Source organism: Chelmon rostratus, chromosome 15 (assembly GCF_017976325.1).
Source record: "Chelmon rostratus isolate fCheRos1 chromosome 15, fCheRos1.pri, whole genome shotgun sequence".
NCBI classification, from domain to species: domain Eukaryota; kingdom Metazoa; phylum Chordata; class Actinopteri; order Chaetodontiformes; family Chaetodontidae; genus Chelmon; species Chelmon rostratus.
The window spans coordinates 7,836,915-7,854,435 of record NC_055672.1 but is presented as its reverse complement, the minus strand read 5'-3'; the positions used below and the strand labels follow the sequence as shown (position 1 = coordinate 7,854,435).

Genomic DNA, 17,521 nt, shown 5'->3' with positions numbered 1-17,521 from the left:
TGCTTCAGCATTGTGTTCAGTAATACTAAAAGATGCATGACTTAATTCTTTCAGGGAATCTGTGAAATTCAACTTATAATTCTGATGTTGTGTCAGTTAAAAAAAGCTGACTCTCTCATACGCCCCTGCATCCATAAACTGTAATTAATCATTAAGCCAAATGCAGCGCAGCAGGCACACACCATTCAAAATGTAAACAACCCCAAAGTATACACTATCCCAATTGGACTATTTGTCCCAGGGGAGGCATGGGGGTTAAATGAAGGGTGTCTACTTCCTGCAGATAAGTGCTGGTCACAAAGTCCTATGAAGTAGAGGAAATTATTTTGACAAGACAGCAGCGCAAACAACTCGATAACCCTCAACTACGTGTCTGCCTGCCCTCAGATTACCACTTCACCGCCAGCCCGCGAGGCCGTGATGCCATGTGGTGTGTTTTCTTTTGTAATCTTTCCCAGCAACCACTGGTGTGCCCTCTAGTAGTCTGCTTTGTCTGGCAGAAGAGTGCCGTCGTTCAGGCTGTAGACAGGAGACAGCTGGCATTGCTGCTTCCTCGGAAAGCAATGACATCATGTGTTTCATGGGCAATCATTACACTGTTGGGGAATCTGAGAGGGTGTGGCGAAATTATTGCTGAATGGATACTCATCCATTTATGGTTTTTCAAGTCATGACTGGTCAACATCCTGTCTGTTTTAGGAATACTGATTTTTTTTTTCTTTCCTTTGGTGTACTTTTACTTGATATCCACTGATATGAGTTTCCTGACAAATCGCACAGAGCGTGTATTTCACGAGCTGATTCCAGTACTTTTTACATTCAACATATTTAAAGCTGCTATAAGTGATATTTTTAGGACAAAAAGAAAATTAACATGAAAAGAAGGCTTTCTCTTAGCGTTGTTTGTAAGTAATCAGTTATCAGTTTTAGGCAAAAAAGCTCTAAAAACACACCGTAAACGACTGCTGCATTTTAATGGTCAGTAACTACTCCCAAAAAATGATCAAAGGTCTCAAATACAACCAGTTAAGGATTCACTACTGTCGGCAGGTCCAACCTGGGGGTAGGTGAAGGAGCACAGTCCTCGATTGGCTCTGAGAAGCTGCTTGAAATTGAGCTGTGATCTGATTGGCCTAAACCCCCAGCCAGCTTCTCTGAGCTGGAGATGCTGTCTGACTGTTTCTTGCAGGGTCTTTCCTTTTCTAAATACCGTAAATTCTGTTTAATCACTTTTGACTAATTAACATGGCATACTGTAACACTCTGGTGAAGTTCCACACTGTTGCTGTAGTAGAGCATTGGGACGTACAGCCATATTTCTGTCTGCCTGCTTTAGCCGCTAGAGACAAATATTCCCCGAAACAGTTGGTAGAGACCAAAAACAGAGCTAAAAGAGAGTGAATACTGAACTTACATTCATCAGGTTGTCAGGAACAAGACTCCTAACTAATGATAATGTTGCGCCGTAACGGCAGCTGAGTTCATAAATGAATCCATTCGCCACATGACTTAATCCGTGATGATTTTTCAATGTTGTGTTCACAAACTGTTTCCAGTGCCCCCAAGTGGCCAAAAGAAAAAAAAAATCAGTTATTGCAGGTTCAATTTGACTACTTTCAAGATAACAAAATTAACCTGACTATTAATTCATGAATTAATTAATGTGGAAGGATTTTCAACCAGCATTCAGACAAATATGAAAACAGAACACTTTAAACACATTTTTTCAGAGTGGCCAAAGACTTTGGTACTAAAATATTTTCTTTTCAGCATCTATCCACATCAAAAGGCTTTTTTTTTTTCCAGAGATGAACATTAACTGTTTGTAATATCTGAATCAGTGTTTTAATTCTCTGTGATGTATGTGTTTCATTCAGAGCAGCAGACTGCTAATTGTTTGAACTATTCTCTTAATGAAAGCAAAGGTAATTGGTTCTCTCAATAAAAAAAACTACTCTGGCTGACATTGGTTGCTCAGGGTCAGGGCCCGCTGAAAGAGCTTCAGATTTCTTTCACAGGAGAGTTGAGGCTGCGTTGCCACGGCAACTCGTGTTAGCGGAGTCGGTAGCGGAGGATCCAAATAACTTGTTTCCATCATTTCAGACAGACGTGTGTCAGAGAGTGTAAACATTTCAGTCGAACTCGACTGTGAGTAAGTGCAGCCTCAGGAAGACGCTGTGGCATTGTCACTGGGGAGCAAATTATTCTTTAATTGCAGGAAAACAAAAGCGAGCGCTGGCTTGTAATGGTACCCAGGGGCTGGATAATGAGACAAAAAACAATTGGTAGACACAGTGAAAGCGTCATTTCAATGCACAGCTTAAACAAATGGTGCTCCTTAAGATTTCTATGGAGACACAGTCAATCCTTCAGACACCCCCGAAGCAGTCTTAGCCGAGAATCACTTGAAAATGAAAATAAGCCCAATCAGATTTACGCTCAGTGTGAAACTGCAGAAATTAAAATGCTGCTAAGCTTTGTCCTCCATAAGACCCTTTTTTTGTTGTTGTAGTTGGAGGAGCTCCAAATCCTGGGTGGAGCTTTCTGCAACAACCAGAGCATGGGAGAGAAACACTGATGCTGCATGAAAATAAAGGCGTTTCACTTAAAATACCATTGTTATCAATAATATTTAGCTTACGTTTTATATTTTCCATCTTTTAATGTCATCTGCGGTTTGACCTAAAGAACGATGACACTGTTCAATTCCGTTGTTCGGAAACACAAATTAACCACACTTTCTTTTTTTTAGTTCCTTAACGTCTTCTGCTCTTAATCAGCGTGAGTCCACATGTGTCGCATGACTACAAGACGCGAAATGAAAAAGATGAGTTGTAAAAACCCATAGAAAACCCACTTCCTGAACTGAGTCTGTTAACAAAGGATTTCTTTCCAGGATGAGAAAGAGATGTCATTATGTTTTTAACTTCTTTTCCGAGGGCGAGGAGCCCGACTCTCCCTGCTCTGATCCCATATGAGTCCGTTTCAGAGCGCTCTGTGCCAGGCCCTTTTCTCTCTGTGGCCTTGTGTCTTCAGGTGTAATGCCAGTCTCTTCCTCTGATTCTGAGGAGACAAGGAGGTTCTCGCTCACATACGGGGCCACAGTCCGGTGCTGCCCGTTCACTCCGGGGCTGTGCTGGCTCTGGGAGATACTGTCTAAAGCCCCTGAGCTGCTACAAGCCTCTTCGCTATCAGAGCTGTCTAAAGCCGGATCTGTAGCAGCCCTTTCTCCAGTCCTGTGTCCAACCAGCGATCGCTGAGACGCAGCTGGATGTCTTTCCAGCTCAGTCCTGTCACTCCCTTCCTCATTCTCCTGGCTCTCGGGGGACATTACTGGGCTCAGACACACAAAGTCAGAAGGGCTCAGACATTTTTCCTCATCTCTGGCGCTGCCAGTGCAGGGCTTGATTTGGAGAGAGTTTTGTTCCTCACCTGAGGAGGAGGAAGACAGGTCATCGATTGATATCGACGGGTAACTGCAGGAGTCGATGGCTGAAAACAGAGCCTGTACAGACTCGGGTCGATCCCCAGCTCTGGAGACTACATGCATGCGCCGTCGCCTCATGACGTTGCGCCGCCTCACCGCGCTCCGCCGCTCTTCGTCGTCACTGCTGGAGCTGGAAGTGGACGTGGAGGAGCTGGAGGCTCCCGCAGGAAGCGAAGGGGAGGAGGTGGGGCTAGACAGCGTGGAGTTGTCCCTGGGGCTCGGGGAGCGAGGCCGGGGCATGGGGTCGAGCCAAAACTCACTCGAGTCTGAGTCTTCGTTCACAAGGAAGCCTGACTGATGCCGCTGATGCCTGCTTCGTCTCCTCGGCCGCCCCTCCACCTCCGGCCCGGCTTGCTCTTCCCCTCCTGAGGCGTCAGGTCCAGCCAGTGAGGAGGAGGAAGAGTTGTCAGAGTCACTGTGGTGACCAGCAGCCGAGACGGCGGTGGGAGCCGTTGGTGTGGCCCGCGTGGTACGCCGTCCTCGGGCGTGGAGCTGCATGATGGCCTCCTCGCTCAGGTCACTGTCAGAGTCGGAGCTCCAGCCCTCGATCTCTCGACGCACCAAAGAGTCGAAGAAAGCCATCATGCGTGGATCCTCCTGGATGGACTGGCTGACGTAGTCGTGGGACAGACCGCTGCCGCTGTTGAGCACCAGGCTGATGTACTCCTCATGGGTGTAGAGGCTGCGTGACTTGTCCTCCACACGGCCCTCCAGGTCACCTAGACTGTCGGGCTGCAGGTAGGGACTCCACACCTGACAAGGATAAAGAAACATTGTGGAGGAATGGTGGAAGTGGATGGAGGCATAAAGGACAGGATAGAAAATGGAGATGATGGAGATAAAGACAAACATGAGGATTTAAAGTTGGACAGATTGGAGGGCAGAATGAAAAAAGGAGAAAAAGTGAGCAGTGGAGAAGCCCAGGTCATATTACAGAACACCTGGACCTGTATCAGCTTTCACTGCAGTAAAATGTACACAACAGAGAGCTTGTGTTACTGTACTGACACAAAAAGAACTGAATCTTTCTTATCCTTGTGTGAATGCTTTCATGTGAACAGCTGTGAACTTTTAGACTGTTTGAGTTCACTTTTTAAGATCAATATGGCGCTATTCAAAGGCTTGGTAGCGATACCTTTTCATGTACTGTAATCATGATTTTGGGCTTGCCTGATGACACAAGCAAAACAAAAGACCACAGGTGTGCTTTATTTCTCTCCTTGAACTAATTTTCAGCCACAGAACAGAACAGAACACATTAAGTGTTCTGTTTCTATGAGCACAGGCAAAATAACTGATGACTGATGATGCTTCACTGAGTCAAACATCAGAGCGACACAGAGCTAGTTCACTCATACGGTCAACACAGTGACTCAGACAGCTCGCACTGAGTAAGACTGAATACAGGAACGCAGCTGCTGTGTGCAGCGAAACATCTGAATGTTGTGAGGAGTGTTTATTTAACAGCACGCTCTTGTCAAAGAAGCCAACAGATCAAAACAAATGGCTCGCCATATGAATTCTATCATGATAAATCAGAAAATGCAGCTGACGGTGGAATCTAATGAAGCTCGAGCTACAGTAACAGCTTTGATTTACCGTATGCTTATGGAGGCTTCGCCATTTGATCCGGGCCACCTTAAACTGCTAAGACAGGTGAAAGGCTGGCAGTGTGACATAGCCTGGGTTTGGTTTCAGAAATCCTGTATCTGTGGAACCATTCATATCTCACCACGACGCAGTTTTTGAACACCGCCTGACATCACCTGATACAGACTACATTCTACGATATGGGGATATTCATCTTTTCTCATTCCCCACTCCACAGAGGGACGTCGCAGCTCAGTCTGTTACAGTGTGGTGTCAGCGGAGATCAATGTCTCACTTAAGGGCACGTCTACTGTCTGAACCTTGGAGGGCACACACTTACATTCAGTCTGTCCACTTGCGGAACAATTTATCCAACCACTACATCATCCTGATGCTGCAGTGGATAGAAGAGTTATCTCTCTGTAACTCACCTTCAGGTCGAAATCCAGGCTTTAAAAAACACTCATGTCTTTACCAATTACTTTACCAATACAGTCATGATATTTCTTTACTAACCTTGATGACTTTCTCCACACCGGAGGAGCAGATCATGTAGGTTTGAGGGTTGAAGCGAACCTGGTTCACGATGGAGCGGTGACCCTTCAGGACCATGAAAGCCCCATTTACCACACGACCAGGGCCTCCTTGAAGGAAGAACACGATGTGGGTTTGTGACGCAGGCTCAGAGCCACACAGATACGAGTCTATGACATGGATTCGTTAAAACAAACACAGTCAGCTCCACAAAGAGAGCCAGGATTATTGAACCTGCTTCTGAATATTCCAGGACAGAAAATAAACACGGTGAAATATGGCAGTAATGTAATCCTCACAAGATGTCATAAGTCTGACACCAAACAGGCCCTTTGCACATATTTCCAGTGTGAGTAACTCCAGGGAAAATGAAATCCATAAATGTGTCAGGTGGTGCTCCAGAGCTACAAACGACCACATTCCTGGATTGTTGCATTTTTGGGATTTTCTTCCCAGAGTAATTAGATTTGAGGCATGTTCACAGAAGGCCTATTTGGAGCACTTATTCCAAAATTTCCAGCATTAACTTTGCTTTGGAAACATTAAAAGTCAAGAAAAAGTTTGACCCAAGTAAGAACTGAGCAGACTACAAAGCGGATGATTATATAATGAGACAGACGCTGATATAGGATATGTGATAGTTACTTCGGCCTGGAAAGTATACTGTGACCGAATGAACTGAGGGCAAACCACAGCCTGGGCTGATGCTCAATGGCAAAGAGCACAGAGACGTCCATCATTCTTTCTGGGGCTGAAACTGACAGCGATTGGAATCAGGTTTGTTTTTGCCTTCCCTGGCGCCACTCAGATCTTTAACCTTGCAGGATGACACATCACCAAAAAATATTTGCAAGTTGTGGTAACATCTGATTACAAGCACTGATTTCCTGGTGAACAGCGTGAACTTAGACAAACCAAACTCACAAAAGAAAACATAAGCATTCAGCAGAGTAGACAGAAAGACATTCATCATTTTTGTCGCGCGTAGACGGCAAAATCAATGTAAATCATCGAGCCACGTAAATACGCAGTCGGCGCGGACAGATTCAGTAACTCACCTGCTTCTGGATCCTTCGGGATTTTCCACATGTAGAGGTTGAAGTCGTCTGACCCGGACAAGATGTACTGAGCAGGAAAACAGAGGGGTGTTTAGAGATTTAAGTCTGCTCCAATACATATGACAAAACTTTCCATATGACCACAAGAGAGCGGAAATGTTTATACGTACATATACACACACACTTGGGGGTGGGGGGGTCACTATATGGCAAAAACCCACCAGATCTTATCGCAGCGCTTCATCTCACAAACAAGATCAAACAAGTTCTTAACACAACATGACAGTCTGACCCTAACACAGCTTCTGCTCCACGTCTGAACTGTTTGAAAACAGATGGTTCCACTTATACCTGTCGCTTAAGGTAAGTTTTGACAGAGCCAGACTGGGGGGGTGCACACAGTTCTTACACATATATACTGCGACATGTCAAGAAAAGACGGGCTTGAAGCTGACTTTCTGGCACTGGCTGTAATGCGCAGTCATTCCAACATTAACACGATCTGCCAATTCACTGATTGCTGAACCCCTCCCCCCCGACCAGTGATCGTTCAATCATAGCTTCGCAACCATGACTAAGCTCGGTAAGTCGAGCTTTGGGTTTCCTCACATGACACACTCACAACAAGCACATCCACTATGTGTATTTCCCCAGTGTGTGGGGGCCAGTCTTGGAGTTTATATTAACGTTAGCAGATCAGTCCTGCTCTTCACTGGATTTCAGACTTTTCTCTTGGACATAACATGGTAGCGCCAAGCTATGCGTTGCAACTGCATGAGGTGGGTCACCAACGCTCAGGAATTCATGATGCATTTGTAGTGAAATGTACAGATTTAAAGTAGAACTACTACTATGTGGCTCTTTATCACGTTTTATTTACTATCAGGACGTCCAAGAAGGCACCACTCCGTCACCTTCTTGTGATTATGGCTATGGTTGTAGCCACTGGATGTTTGTGTTTTCTTCTGTTCAACACTAACGTGCCCGTGTGAACTGACACGTTCGGCTGAGCGTTGTGGTGAAGCTATTCCTGAACTCCAGGGGTGAACTCATAGCACATCTGTCACATCTGACAGAAATCCTGGCAGGACTGACTGGCTTTACAACGCTGTCCAGGCCACTGTTACTGTCGTATGTCCATGCACGATCACAGCCACAGCTAATGTTGTGGCCATAGCAATAGCTACACACAACTGTAGCCATGGCAACAGGGTGGTTATAGTTTGCAGTGGTCGCAGCCAGTGTCGATGGCTACAGCCAGAGTTCAGCTATCCTCGCTAATTAACTACTATTTGGCTGGAGGTTGGTTATGAACTGGACTGCACAGGCATCCACAAATATTTAGGTGCATAATCAGAAAAACACCAGAACCTTTTCCCTCTTAAAAATACGTCCCCTGCTTTCTCTCCTCCTCTGTTCTTCTGGCACATTTCTATTCAATTGGAACGTCTGTCGAGCCTTATTTCACCATCTGGAGGCACATTTTTGTTAAATCGTTTACATTTGTTTTAAGGCATCGTCTTGTGCTGCTGATTTTCTGACATTCTGTCAAGTTGTGAATTATTTTTGTGCCACTTTATCTGCCAGTGACTGAAACAAATGTCTTTAATTTCCTTATGGAAATATTCTGCTGGTCTCTGTGGGTGCATTTCTCCTTCAACTTTGCTGTTTCAGAGACTTGCTCAAGAATGTTTCTTGAAGGCTTGCAATCATGTTGGCCGCTGAATCCATTTTCACTCCTCTAATCACTGTAAAACTTTTATTTGGTGAAAAATGTCTTGATCTACAAATAACCTCTACTCTGCAGTGATGAGAAGTCATTATTCCTGAAACAGACTCGTATCAGTGTAGCTCCAGGCCACATGAACACACTCTGAACTGAACACCTGTGTGCTCCGCCTCAGGTTCCCAGAGGACACGTCAAGCAGGAATGTCACACCCATAACTCCCTCCCTCTCTCCTTTCCATCAAGTCTGTGTGGTAGGTTGCCACTCTGCACCTCTGCTTTCACGCCATTCTGAGAAAATCCTCTGCCGTCTGTGGTTCTGGGTCTATATGAGGAGGTTTCTGAAAATTAGAGCGCTGTGAGACAAATTTCTTCTGCTGCCTCTTGTCTTCTCCCCTAAACTGTGATGTCTTACTAAAACTGGCATCCTGTCTCTACACTTTTTGAAATATTTTGCATAAAGAATAATAAAGAAACACACTAAAGAGCAACGTAATACCAGGCTGAAAAGTCATGGTTGTGACCACACCAAGCAGCACTGCAGGGTGTGGTTTGATGTGGTTAGACATGTGCTGCTGTTGCATCTGTAACCACACCTAACAGTGATGTCGACGTGCATCAACGAAGCCTGAAGTACACCTCTGCATCGCTGCAGAAAGCTGAGGAGTGAAACCACTCAACAAAAACAAGATTTCCACAGAGTGATACACTTTGGATGACCTGAGCTCAGTCTCTGGTCATTTTTGTAGCCACATTAGCAAGTTGGACCTGCAAGTGTTGCCAGACAATCTTTGCAACCCAAAGTTTGATCCATGGTTACATCACTAATCTTTGTCAGCTCAGGAGTAAACAGGTACTGTATATACTTTTAAATACTTCCGTTTAAGAGGCACAAAAATGCTTCGTTCTCTTCAGAAGGCAGACTCAATTACATACTTACACATATAAAAATAGTTTTGTATGATCTTTATGGGCCTTTAACACTGCACATGTGCTGACGGCACACAAGATGTGAGTGCTGATTACACTGTAACAAGATATATGAGGGACACCACATCAGCATTTGTTTTTTAAAGGATATATATATTTAAAGCATGTAACTCCGCTCAAACACATGCGGTACAGGACCAACTGACCCACAATGGTCTTTCTCCTGAACAATCCTTGTTAAAGTCAAAAAAGCAATTTAAATCCAGTTTTTCTGTCCAACTACGTTGCAGGTGAACAGATGCAAACCAGCAACCTTCTTGTACAGCCCTGACCCGATTCTGTGACCTTTAAACTACCTGCTTCACTCATGTAGCGAGGGATCATTTTTAAGCCTCCATGAGCTCTGCTGACACCCGAGGATAATGTTAACATAATAAACGTGGCTGCAGGGTGATGTCACGTCTGAGGAGGACCAACGGGAGGACCATTGGCTGAGTACCATGGCTCCTGGTGTTCCTCCAACACTCAGAAGTCCCAATCTCACAGAAGGAACCCACATTTCCTTCTATTCTTATTCTTTCTATTGATCCCACATGTTCCCAATATTCTCCTCATGTTTCACTTTATGTAACCACAAAGTCAGATAAAACAATCTCTCCACTGTTTGACATCACTTACATATTCTGTTTCTGCTTGTTGTATCAGGAGTTAAATCACACACCTGAGTGCCATATATTATATTCAAAACACTACTTTTATGGCTGCACAGACACATGAAATGGAAACTTTTAGAAGTCCTGTAAAACATTTCATACACACGTATTTTAGACCTGCGGGATATGGGGAAAATCTGTGATGTGCAAACATTGTTCAACATTGCGATGACAATATGACTTGAGATAAACAAACATTGAAGTGTGCACATTAGCTATACAAGTTCTATGTCTTTCTGCTTTAATAGGAACACTACTAACATAGACTCCAAACACTGAACAGCTGATGCACACACTGAAAAAAATGAAATGAATTATTTTTAACATGCATATTTTTTACTGGCCAAAATGAATGCATATTGAGTATGATAATATTATTTATTTATTAAGGAAACCTGCTGTAAAACAAGTTGAAAATTATCACAGAAGGACTGCTGCACTACTGCTGTTGTACTGATAACAATTTGCTAAGATTTGTTTAACAGATTTTTTAAAATCTGCCCTTGTAGCAATGAGTGGGATGCTGTTATGATTCTAGTATCTAATTATTAAAAATGCTGTAGTGAAAGAACAAGAAAGTAATGACAGATGTAGGCCTATGTATTTCAACAAAGGGAGTATAACACACAACCTTTAGTCAGTTTACGAGCAGCACTTGAATGCACCATGAAGTTACCGTTTGTGCCAACAAGCTTTGCCGTGCACCGCAGTGTAGATCTCAGAGTTCAAGTGGGGCCCTGAACACACCATGAAGTACCATGTGTCACACTCCGACGCAAACAGCAGCCACAAGCAGGGTGCCCTTAAGTATCAGTACAACACAGCATAATTTTTATTACATGTCTGTTTTTGTACAAGCATTTGCCCGCAAATGTGAAGGAAAAATGGCCAAATGGAAAATCTACCCGCATTTGGGTTTCAATTTGGACCCCCGGCGTGTATAAATTAAAGGATTTTTCTTATTCATCACGTTTTGAACGTGTTTATCACACACGTACATAAGGATCAAAATACAATTCATTCGTCAGCACTAATGCATTCCGCCTGTATGTATGTAAGGGGAAGGTGCCTTTGGAAACGTTGGCTGACTAGAAGTTGGAAAGAGATGTTCTCAAATCCTGTTTGCCTTGTTTTTCTTTTTGTTGTTCAGCTATTATTTTGTACAACCCTTTTATCTATAAATGCCTTATTAATATATTAACCAAGTCTTTGTCAAAATGTGATATAGCAATGATAGCAGCAGTAGTTTAAGTTGGGATTTCTAAAATCTGGCGACCAACCTGATCTTTGTCTCCAGCGAAGCAGCAGCTCTTCATGGTGCAGGAGTTGAAGTAGCCCTGGTTGTCAAACTGGAAGCTGGGCAGACGGGAGTGCAGCTCGTAGAGGACGGGCGGCAGGCGGCGGCGCAGTGCCAGCAGCTGGGTGCCGGTGCTGTTAAAGCGAACACTCATGGCGCTCTGCAGGGACATGCTGCCTCCATAACGCAGCAATGAGCTGAGAGAACAGAAGGAAAGAACATATTAGAGCTCAGTAAGACTTCAGTGCACCAATCCTCGTTTCTGCCTTAATCACAAAGTGAGACTTCGGAAGAGATGAGCGTCCCATTTCTCACTGTAAGAGCCAAAACTGACTGGAAATAATCCAGCTGAGTTTGATATTAGATCCATATCATTGCAGAAGATACCTCTGCTTTTTATTAGTGCAAATCATTTCAAAAATATGTCAAAACAAAACTCTGACTAGTTTTTGAAGGGGTTTTGATTGAAGTTTGGATTTTGTCCCTATACTAATACCTGAGACATCACAGTTCAATGTAGTTGGGTCAAAATAAGGCTCTGAATAAGTGGATTTCATTTTTTTAATACTTTGAAGCCTTGTAACGCACCTTTCAAACACCACTGCGACAGACATACTACATCATCAGAAGATATCCTGTAATATGTCTGCAGCTTATCGGGAGACTAAACAGACTGGCCAGTACTGAATTAAAATGACAAAATAAAACAGGTCATTCATTAAATTAACTTCAACTGGAAGCTTTTTTTAAACTTCATAGTAAGTTGAGAGTATTTCTAAGAGGTGGCTGTAAACATACCCACACTGCAGAGAGGCAGAGCCAACAGTGGAGGAGGGATGACTCAGTATTTACTTTTATTGGAAGTGCTGTCATTTGTGTCTTACTAAGTGAAACCTAACCTGACCTGAGTGAACACACTCCCAGCACAAATCGGTATTTTCACAGAGTCATCTGAGTGGTATAAACATTTGGTTTTTGCAGTGCAACAGGTCTGCAGTTAACGGAGTGGCAGCGGTGGTTAGTTTAACTGCAGGTCAGCACCGCCACCTGGTGGACATGGGCGGGACAAACTTGCATCAGACTGTAAACTTGATTCTGTTGATACAAACAACATACAAACCACTGGAAAATGACCGAGTCCATAATCTACAGTTTGATGTACAATTATTTTACGCCCGGCTTCAGATTTTGATGAAATATTAATTGCAAAGGGTATTTTTCTTTGTTTTTTATCAACATTACTATTGTTTATTTGCATGCTTGTAATTCACTGGATTTTTCAGTGATGCCGCACTGAAAAATGGATCAAAAGTAAAATTTCTAACCTGCGTGGCTTGCGGATGTCCCATAATCCGACTCCTTCCTTGGAGTTGGCTGTGGCGATCAGCCTGGGCTCCACAGGGTTAAACATGACACTGTGGAAAGCTGAGGGGTAGCTGGCCAGGCAGAACGGCTCTGCAGGAACACATGAGATTTTTATCAATTACAGTTACATGAACACTTCTGTGACAGGTTTTTAGCAACAAGCAGCACGGCTGTAGGAATGTTAATACTGGTCTGGCTGTTTTGGTCCAGACTATCATGAGGTCCAGATGACGTTTCCTTCTGACTTTGGGGATCCCCCAAGTTTTCATCTAGCGCCACCACGAGGTTTGCTTTTGTTGTTTTGAGTTTAACATCTTGACAACTATCGAATGAACTGTCATGAAGTTCGGTACAGAAATTCATGTCCCCTATAGGATCCCAAACGGTCTCCAAACGCCATCTAATAACAAAACTAATCACAGACCCATCAGCCTCAGCCGTGCTTTGTTTGAGTCCTGTTTGGCAAATGTTAGCATGCAAAAACTAAAATAAGACAGTGAACATTGTACATCAGCATGTGTCACTGTGAGTATGTTACCATGCTGGCATTTGCATTTAGCTCAAAGCACCAATGTACAGGTTCGCAGAGCCGCTAGCACATCTGTAAACTCTTATTTATAGAATTTCTACATGTCAGTTTTGTGTGGAGCAGATTTTCAGCTCACCAGCCAGTCTCAAACAGTAGCATCACTGCTGTACACTGTCAATCAACAATTTAATCAAAACATTTCCCAGCCCACGTGTATTCACTTATTTTAATGCATTATACTTACGGCTACACCAGAATTAATCATAAAACATGACTTATATTCAGAGTGAGAGCTCGACCAATAAAGGAATGCATTTGCTTGTATTTGTGTGTGACTTTTGTCCTTTCAAACTGAGGCTGCAGGGTGGGAACAGAGCTACATAAAAAGCCTGTTCGCAGACATGGAGCACCAGTTACTGCTAAATGTATTATTAGTCCAACTTGGTCACAAGGAAGGCTTCTAAAATAGAAGGATGTGGCCGTCATGCAAGATGATCCACTGCATTTTTAAAGTTATCAACAAGTCTCACTAAGTCCCATCATGGAGCACTACCCACCCTTTTCAGACACTTACAATAGACTGCATGTCAACAGCTTTTTAATTACAATCACATGGAGACAACAAAAGGGAGGACATGCTTCGAGATGAGCTCTGCTTGTGTATTTTTATTACCAAAGACACCATTGCAGAGCTTTATTTTCATGAAACAAAGATAACTTTACACACTGATCCAGGGTTTTACCTGACAGAGGTCCCATCTTTTGACTCATTCATTTATCCTTCAGAGCAGGAACTGTGGTTTCCATTTTTTATTCTAATCCATCGTTAGCCTCACACAACAGCAGGATATATTTTCAGACTATGAAGTAGGTTATCTGACTTATCCAAACATCATTTGGAATAGGGCCTTTAATTGTACTTGCCTTGCAGCCATATGAATAAACATTAAACATGGCATCACCATAAAAAAAATACTTTTACTGTCATCACCAACCAACGAGGTCTACAGGAGCATAAAGGCCACCGCCGCTTACCTGCACTCGGCGGCTCGCGGGTGTCCCAGATAAGAACACGTCCGTCGTCAGATGAGCTGGCAAACACGTTGTCGTTGACCGGACTGACAGACAAACTGTACACGGCGTCGATATGCAGGAACACGTTCAGAGTTTCTCTTCTGTAGAAACAACAATCCAGATGTTTTGTTAAAGTAAATGCAAATTGTGTGTATATATATATATATATATATATATATATATATATATATATATATATATATATATATATATATATATATATATATATCAATCACACTGTAATGATGGCTGTGTTATGGAAACACTTTATATAAGATACATATTCACCACTTAGCTGCTTATTGCATGCATATTAGTGGCATATTGGCTCTTTATTAGTCATTATAAAGCACTTATTAATGTCTTATTCTGCATGACGACATTCTACAACAACTGGGCCATTAGCAAGGAGTTCTCCCCCAATAACCTCCTAATTACAGCTGACAAATATAGGAATTCATCTTTATGCTCTGATCAGTACTTTATCACATACACGCACACACATAATAATGCAATTAATTGATACACGGATAATAAAATGACACAACTGATATGGAGAGATGTCAGAGTGATGGGTCATGACAGTACAGCATGCTGAGCAGGTAGGGGTTAGGTGCTCACAGGCATCTTGGCAGTGCCCCGGAGGACTAATAAAGAGCCAATATGACACTGATATGCATGCTAATAAGTAGCTAGTTGATGGTGAACATCTGTACATTAATATAAAGTGTGTTAATTGTGTTATTTTACTCACCTTTCCACATCGTGAAGAATCACCTGTTCATCATTTCCTGAAACAGCAAAGAGACAAACTGAGGATCACAGAGGATAAACGTTCTGCTGCTCTAATTTTCAACCTCAGTGCTTAAATGCAACACTAGCGTGGCCTTCAGGGGAGTCTTAAATGGTGTGGTTAGTTAATCATCTACCAGCCAGCAACTAAATCATTACACAGCATCATCAATATTTTATCTTCCTGACTAATTTGCATGGCAGCGTGTCAGCGGTCGGTAAGCAGCATTCATGTCATGCCTCCAGAACAACATAATTCAACAACTCCAACATTTCTGCAGCAATTTAAAAGCACGGGAAACAATCCATTTAATATTTTATCTTTTGCTTTTTGATGATATAAAAACTAAGATAATGTTTCTATTGAGTCCTATGTGCATTCGAAATAAATGTTTTTTTTTCTATTTCATTTATTACAGCGCTTTACCACCTGCAGTGCCTCTCATGTCAGTGTTATGCTTGTCACCTCTTGTGGTTTAATTTTTTATTCAATACACTTTATTCCATCAAAACCTGCCATTACCAAACGCATCAACATTTCCTCAATGTAATCTGATCTAACTTTCAGCTACATCCCTGCATGGGTCAAGGACTCGGAAGAGGATTGAACCTTGTTGTGAAAGAGCGGAGATCAGACCAGATGTAGCTTTTCTTGCTCTTACCACCAGAGAAGACCTTTTTGTTGGTGCTGTCGAAGGCCAGGCAGAAGATGTTGGACAGGTGCTCTCCCTTCAGTTTCACAGGCTTGGACCGAGCGTGGATGGCTTTCTCCATGTGCCACAGCAGCACCCGGCGGTCATCTCCTCCTGTAGACATGACAGGACGGACCGACACCACCAGCTTACAACAATGCAGAATCGTCTGGAGCAGTCTTTTCCAAACCGTTTAAAGTGAAGCAACACTTATGACCATGTGTCACAGGTTGCATATGTCTACAGTACATGTGCGAACATGCTCCCTCCTCAGACTGGTTCATTTCAATCATTTTTTAGGCCTAAATAGGTAAAACTAAAAGATTTATAGGTATAATGCTTCATTAATCGCTCCGTGAATCAAAGGAAAATTAGTCAACCATTCTGATTCATAGTTTTTTTTTTTTTTTTTCCCAAACAAGCCCTCTAACCATTCTCTTGCGCCAGCTTCTCCAATGTGACAACTTGCTGGTTTTCTCTGCTGTCTGTGGGTGTAAACTAAGTATCTTTGAGTTTCAGACTATTGATTAGAGAAAACAAGACATTTGAAGATGTCACCTTAGACTGTGAAAAACTGTAATGGTAATTTTTTCCAGAATTTGTGGACATTTCATAGAACACGTGATAATAATAATCTATTATAATTGGATCTACATTAGTTAGATGCAGAGCTGAACAATATGGTCTGAAAATAAGCTCTTTTGGAGATGACATTCAAAACACACCTAGAAGAGCAAAATTAAAACACTACAGTGTAATGCATGTGGTGCAAAATCTAGATCAGGAGGTCGTTTTCATGGTCAAGAGTTAATAATTACACTCAGCTGGAAAGAACTGTATACATCTCCCATTCATCGAAGTGGCAGAGTTAATGAAGTGCATATATATAGTTTAACTTACCTGGCCAGGTGGAGTCAAGCTCAGTTTCTAGAATTTACGTTTAATTTAGCTGTATTGTGCAAAGTTAACATCCTCAGCAGCCCAAAAATAGCAAGCCTCGGGCTGTTATACTAGGCCAGATGATGGTTTTTAATCCTCTCAGGACATAAATAGCATTGTGATTTCAGGAGGTAGCCATGATTAGACCCACCAGAGAAAGAAAATGTGCACTTCAGGGGCCGCAGTGATGAGCTTACGGACTGACATACGGGACTGATCCGGGACTGATCCGGGACTGCTGCCCCTCTGAGCTGCTCGCTGTTTGGTTTGACGTTAGCTAGCTAGCTAGCTAGCTAGCAAAAAAAAAAGAGCTAGGCTAACTTGGCTAGCCCAGGAAGGTTTCAGCTGACTGCCTGGCTAGTTAGCGTTAGCATGCTAACACGTTAAAACAGTCTCAGCCTGGGAAAGGGGGATTTGTCAACTTACCGGACACCAGCCATTCTCCGCCGTTGTTGGAGAACTCAATGGCGTTGACACAGCCGAAATGTCCGAGCATATCCTTCTTGTAGAGGCTGGTGCAGCCTGCCAGCCTGCGTCTCTGGAATTCCTCCTTCATGAGCGGCTGCCCAGTGAGCTCTCTGCGGGACAGAAAGCCCACCGAGGAGCGCATACCGCAGCCCTTCAGCTCCTTCATGTTCACCATGCAAAAATACGGCCCGCTCTGCTTTTGTTTTCACCACTGCACCCTCGACATCCGTTCGTGTCGCTCGCTGGATGTGGCACACGGCTGTTCCTGCTCTGCTGGGTCTACATTATGGTGGATGCCCCGCTGCCTGCCTGCTGATGTCGACGTTG

At 43.2% G+C, this 17,521-nt stretch overlaps 1 protein-coding gene across 1 annotated transcript; it reads right to left on the bottom strand.

Annotated features, from left to right (window-relative positions):
- Positions 1-1,556: 1,556 nt before the first annotated feature.
- dcaf5 (ddb1 and cul4 associated factor 5) lies at positions 1,557-17,505 on the bottom strand. Its single transcript, XM_041953219.1, has 9 exons — positions 17,153-17,505; positions 15,758-15,901; positions 15,058-15,094; positions 14,265-14,404; positions 12,661-12,790; positions 11,319-11,532; positions 6,670-6,736; positions 5,594-5,721; positions 1,557-4,240 (listed from the first exon to the last, which is right to left on the bottom strand). The coding sequence occupies exons 1-9, from the start codon at positions 17,367-17,369 to the stop codon at positions 2,915-2,917; spliced, it is 2,403 nt and encodes an 800-aa protein (XP_041809153.1). The 5' UTR covers positions 17,370-17,505; the 3' UTR covers positions 1,557-2,914.
- Between the last annotated feature and the right edge of the window lie 16 nt (positions 17,506-17,521).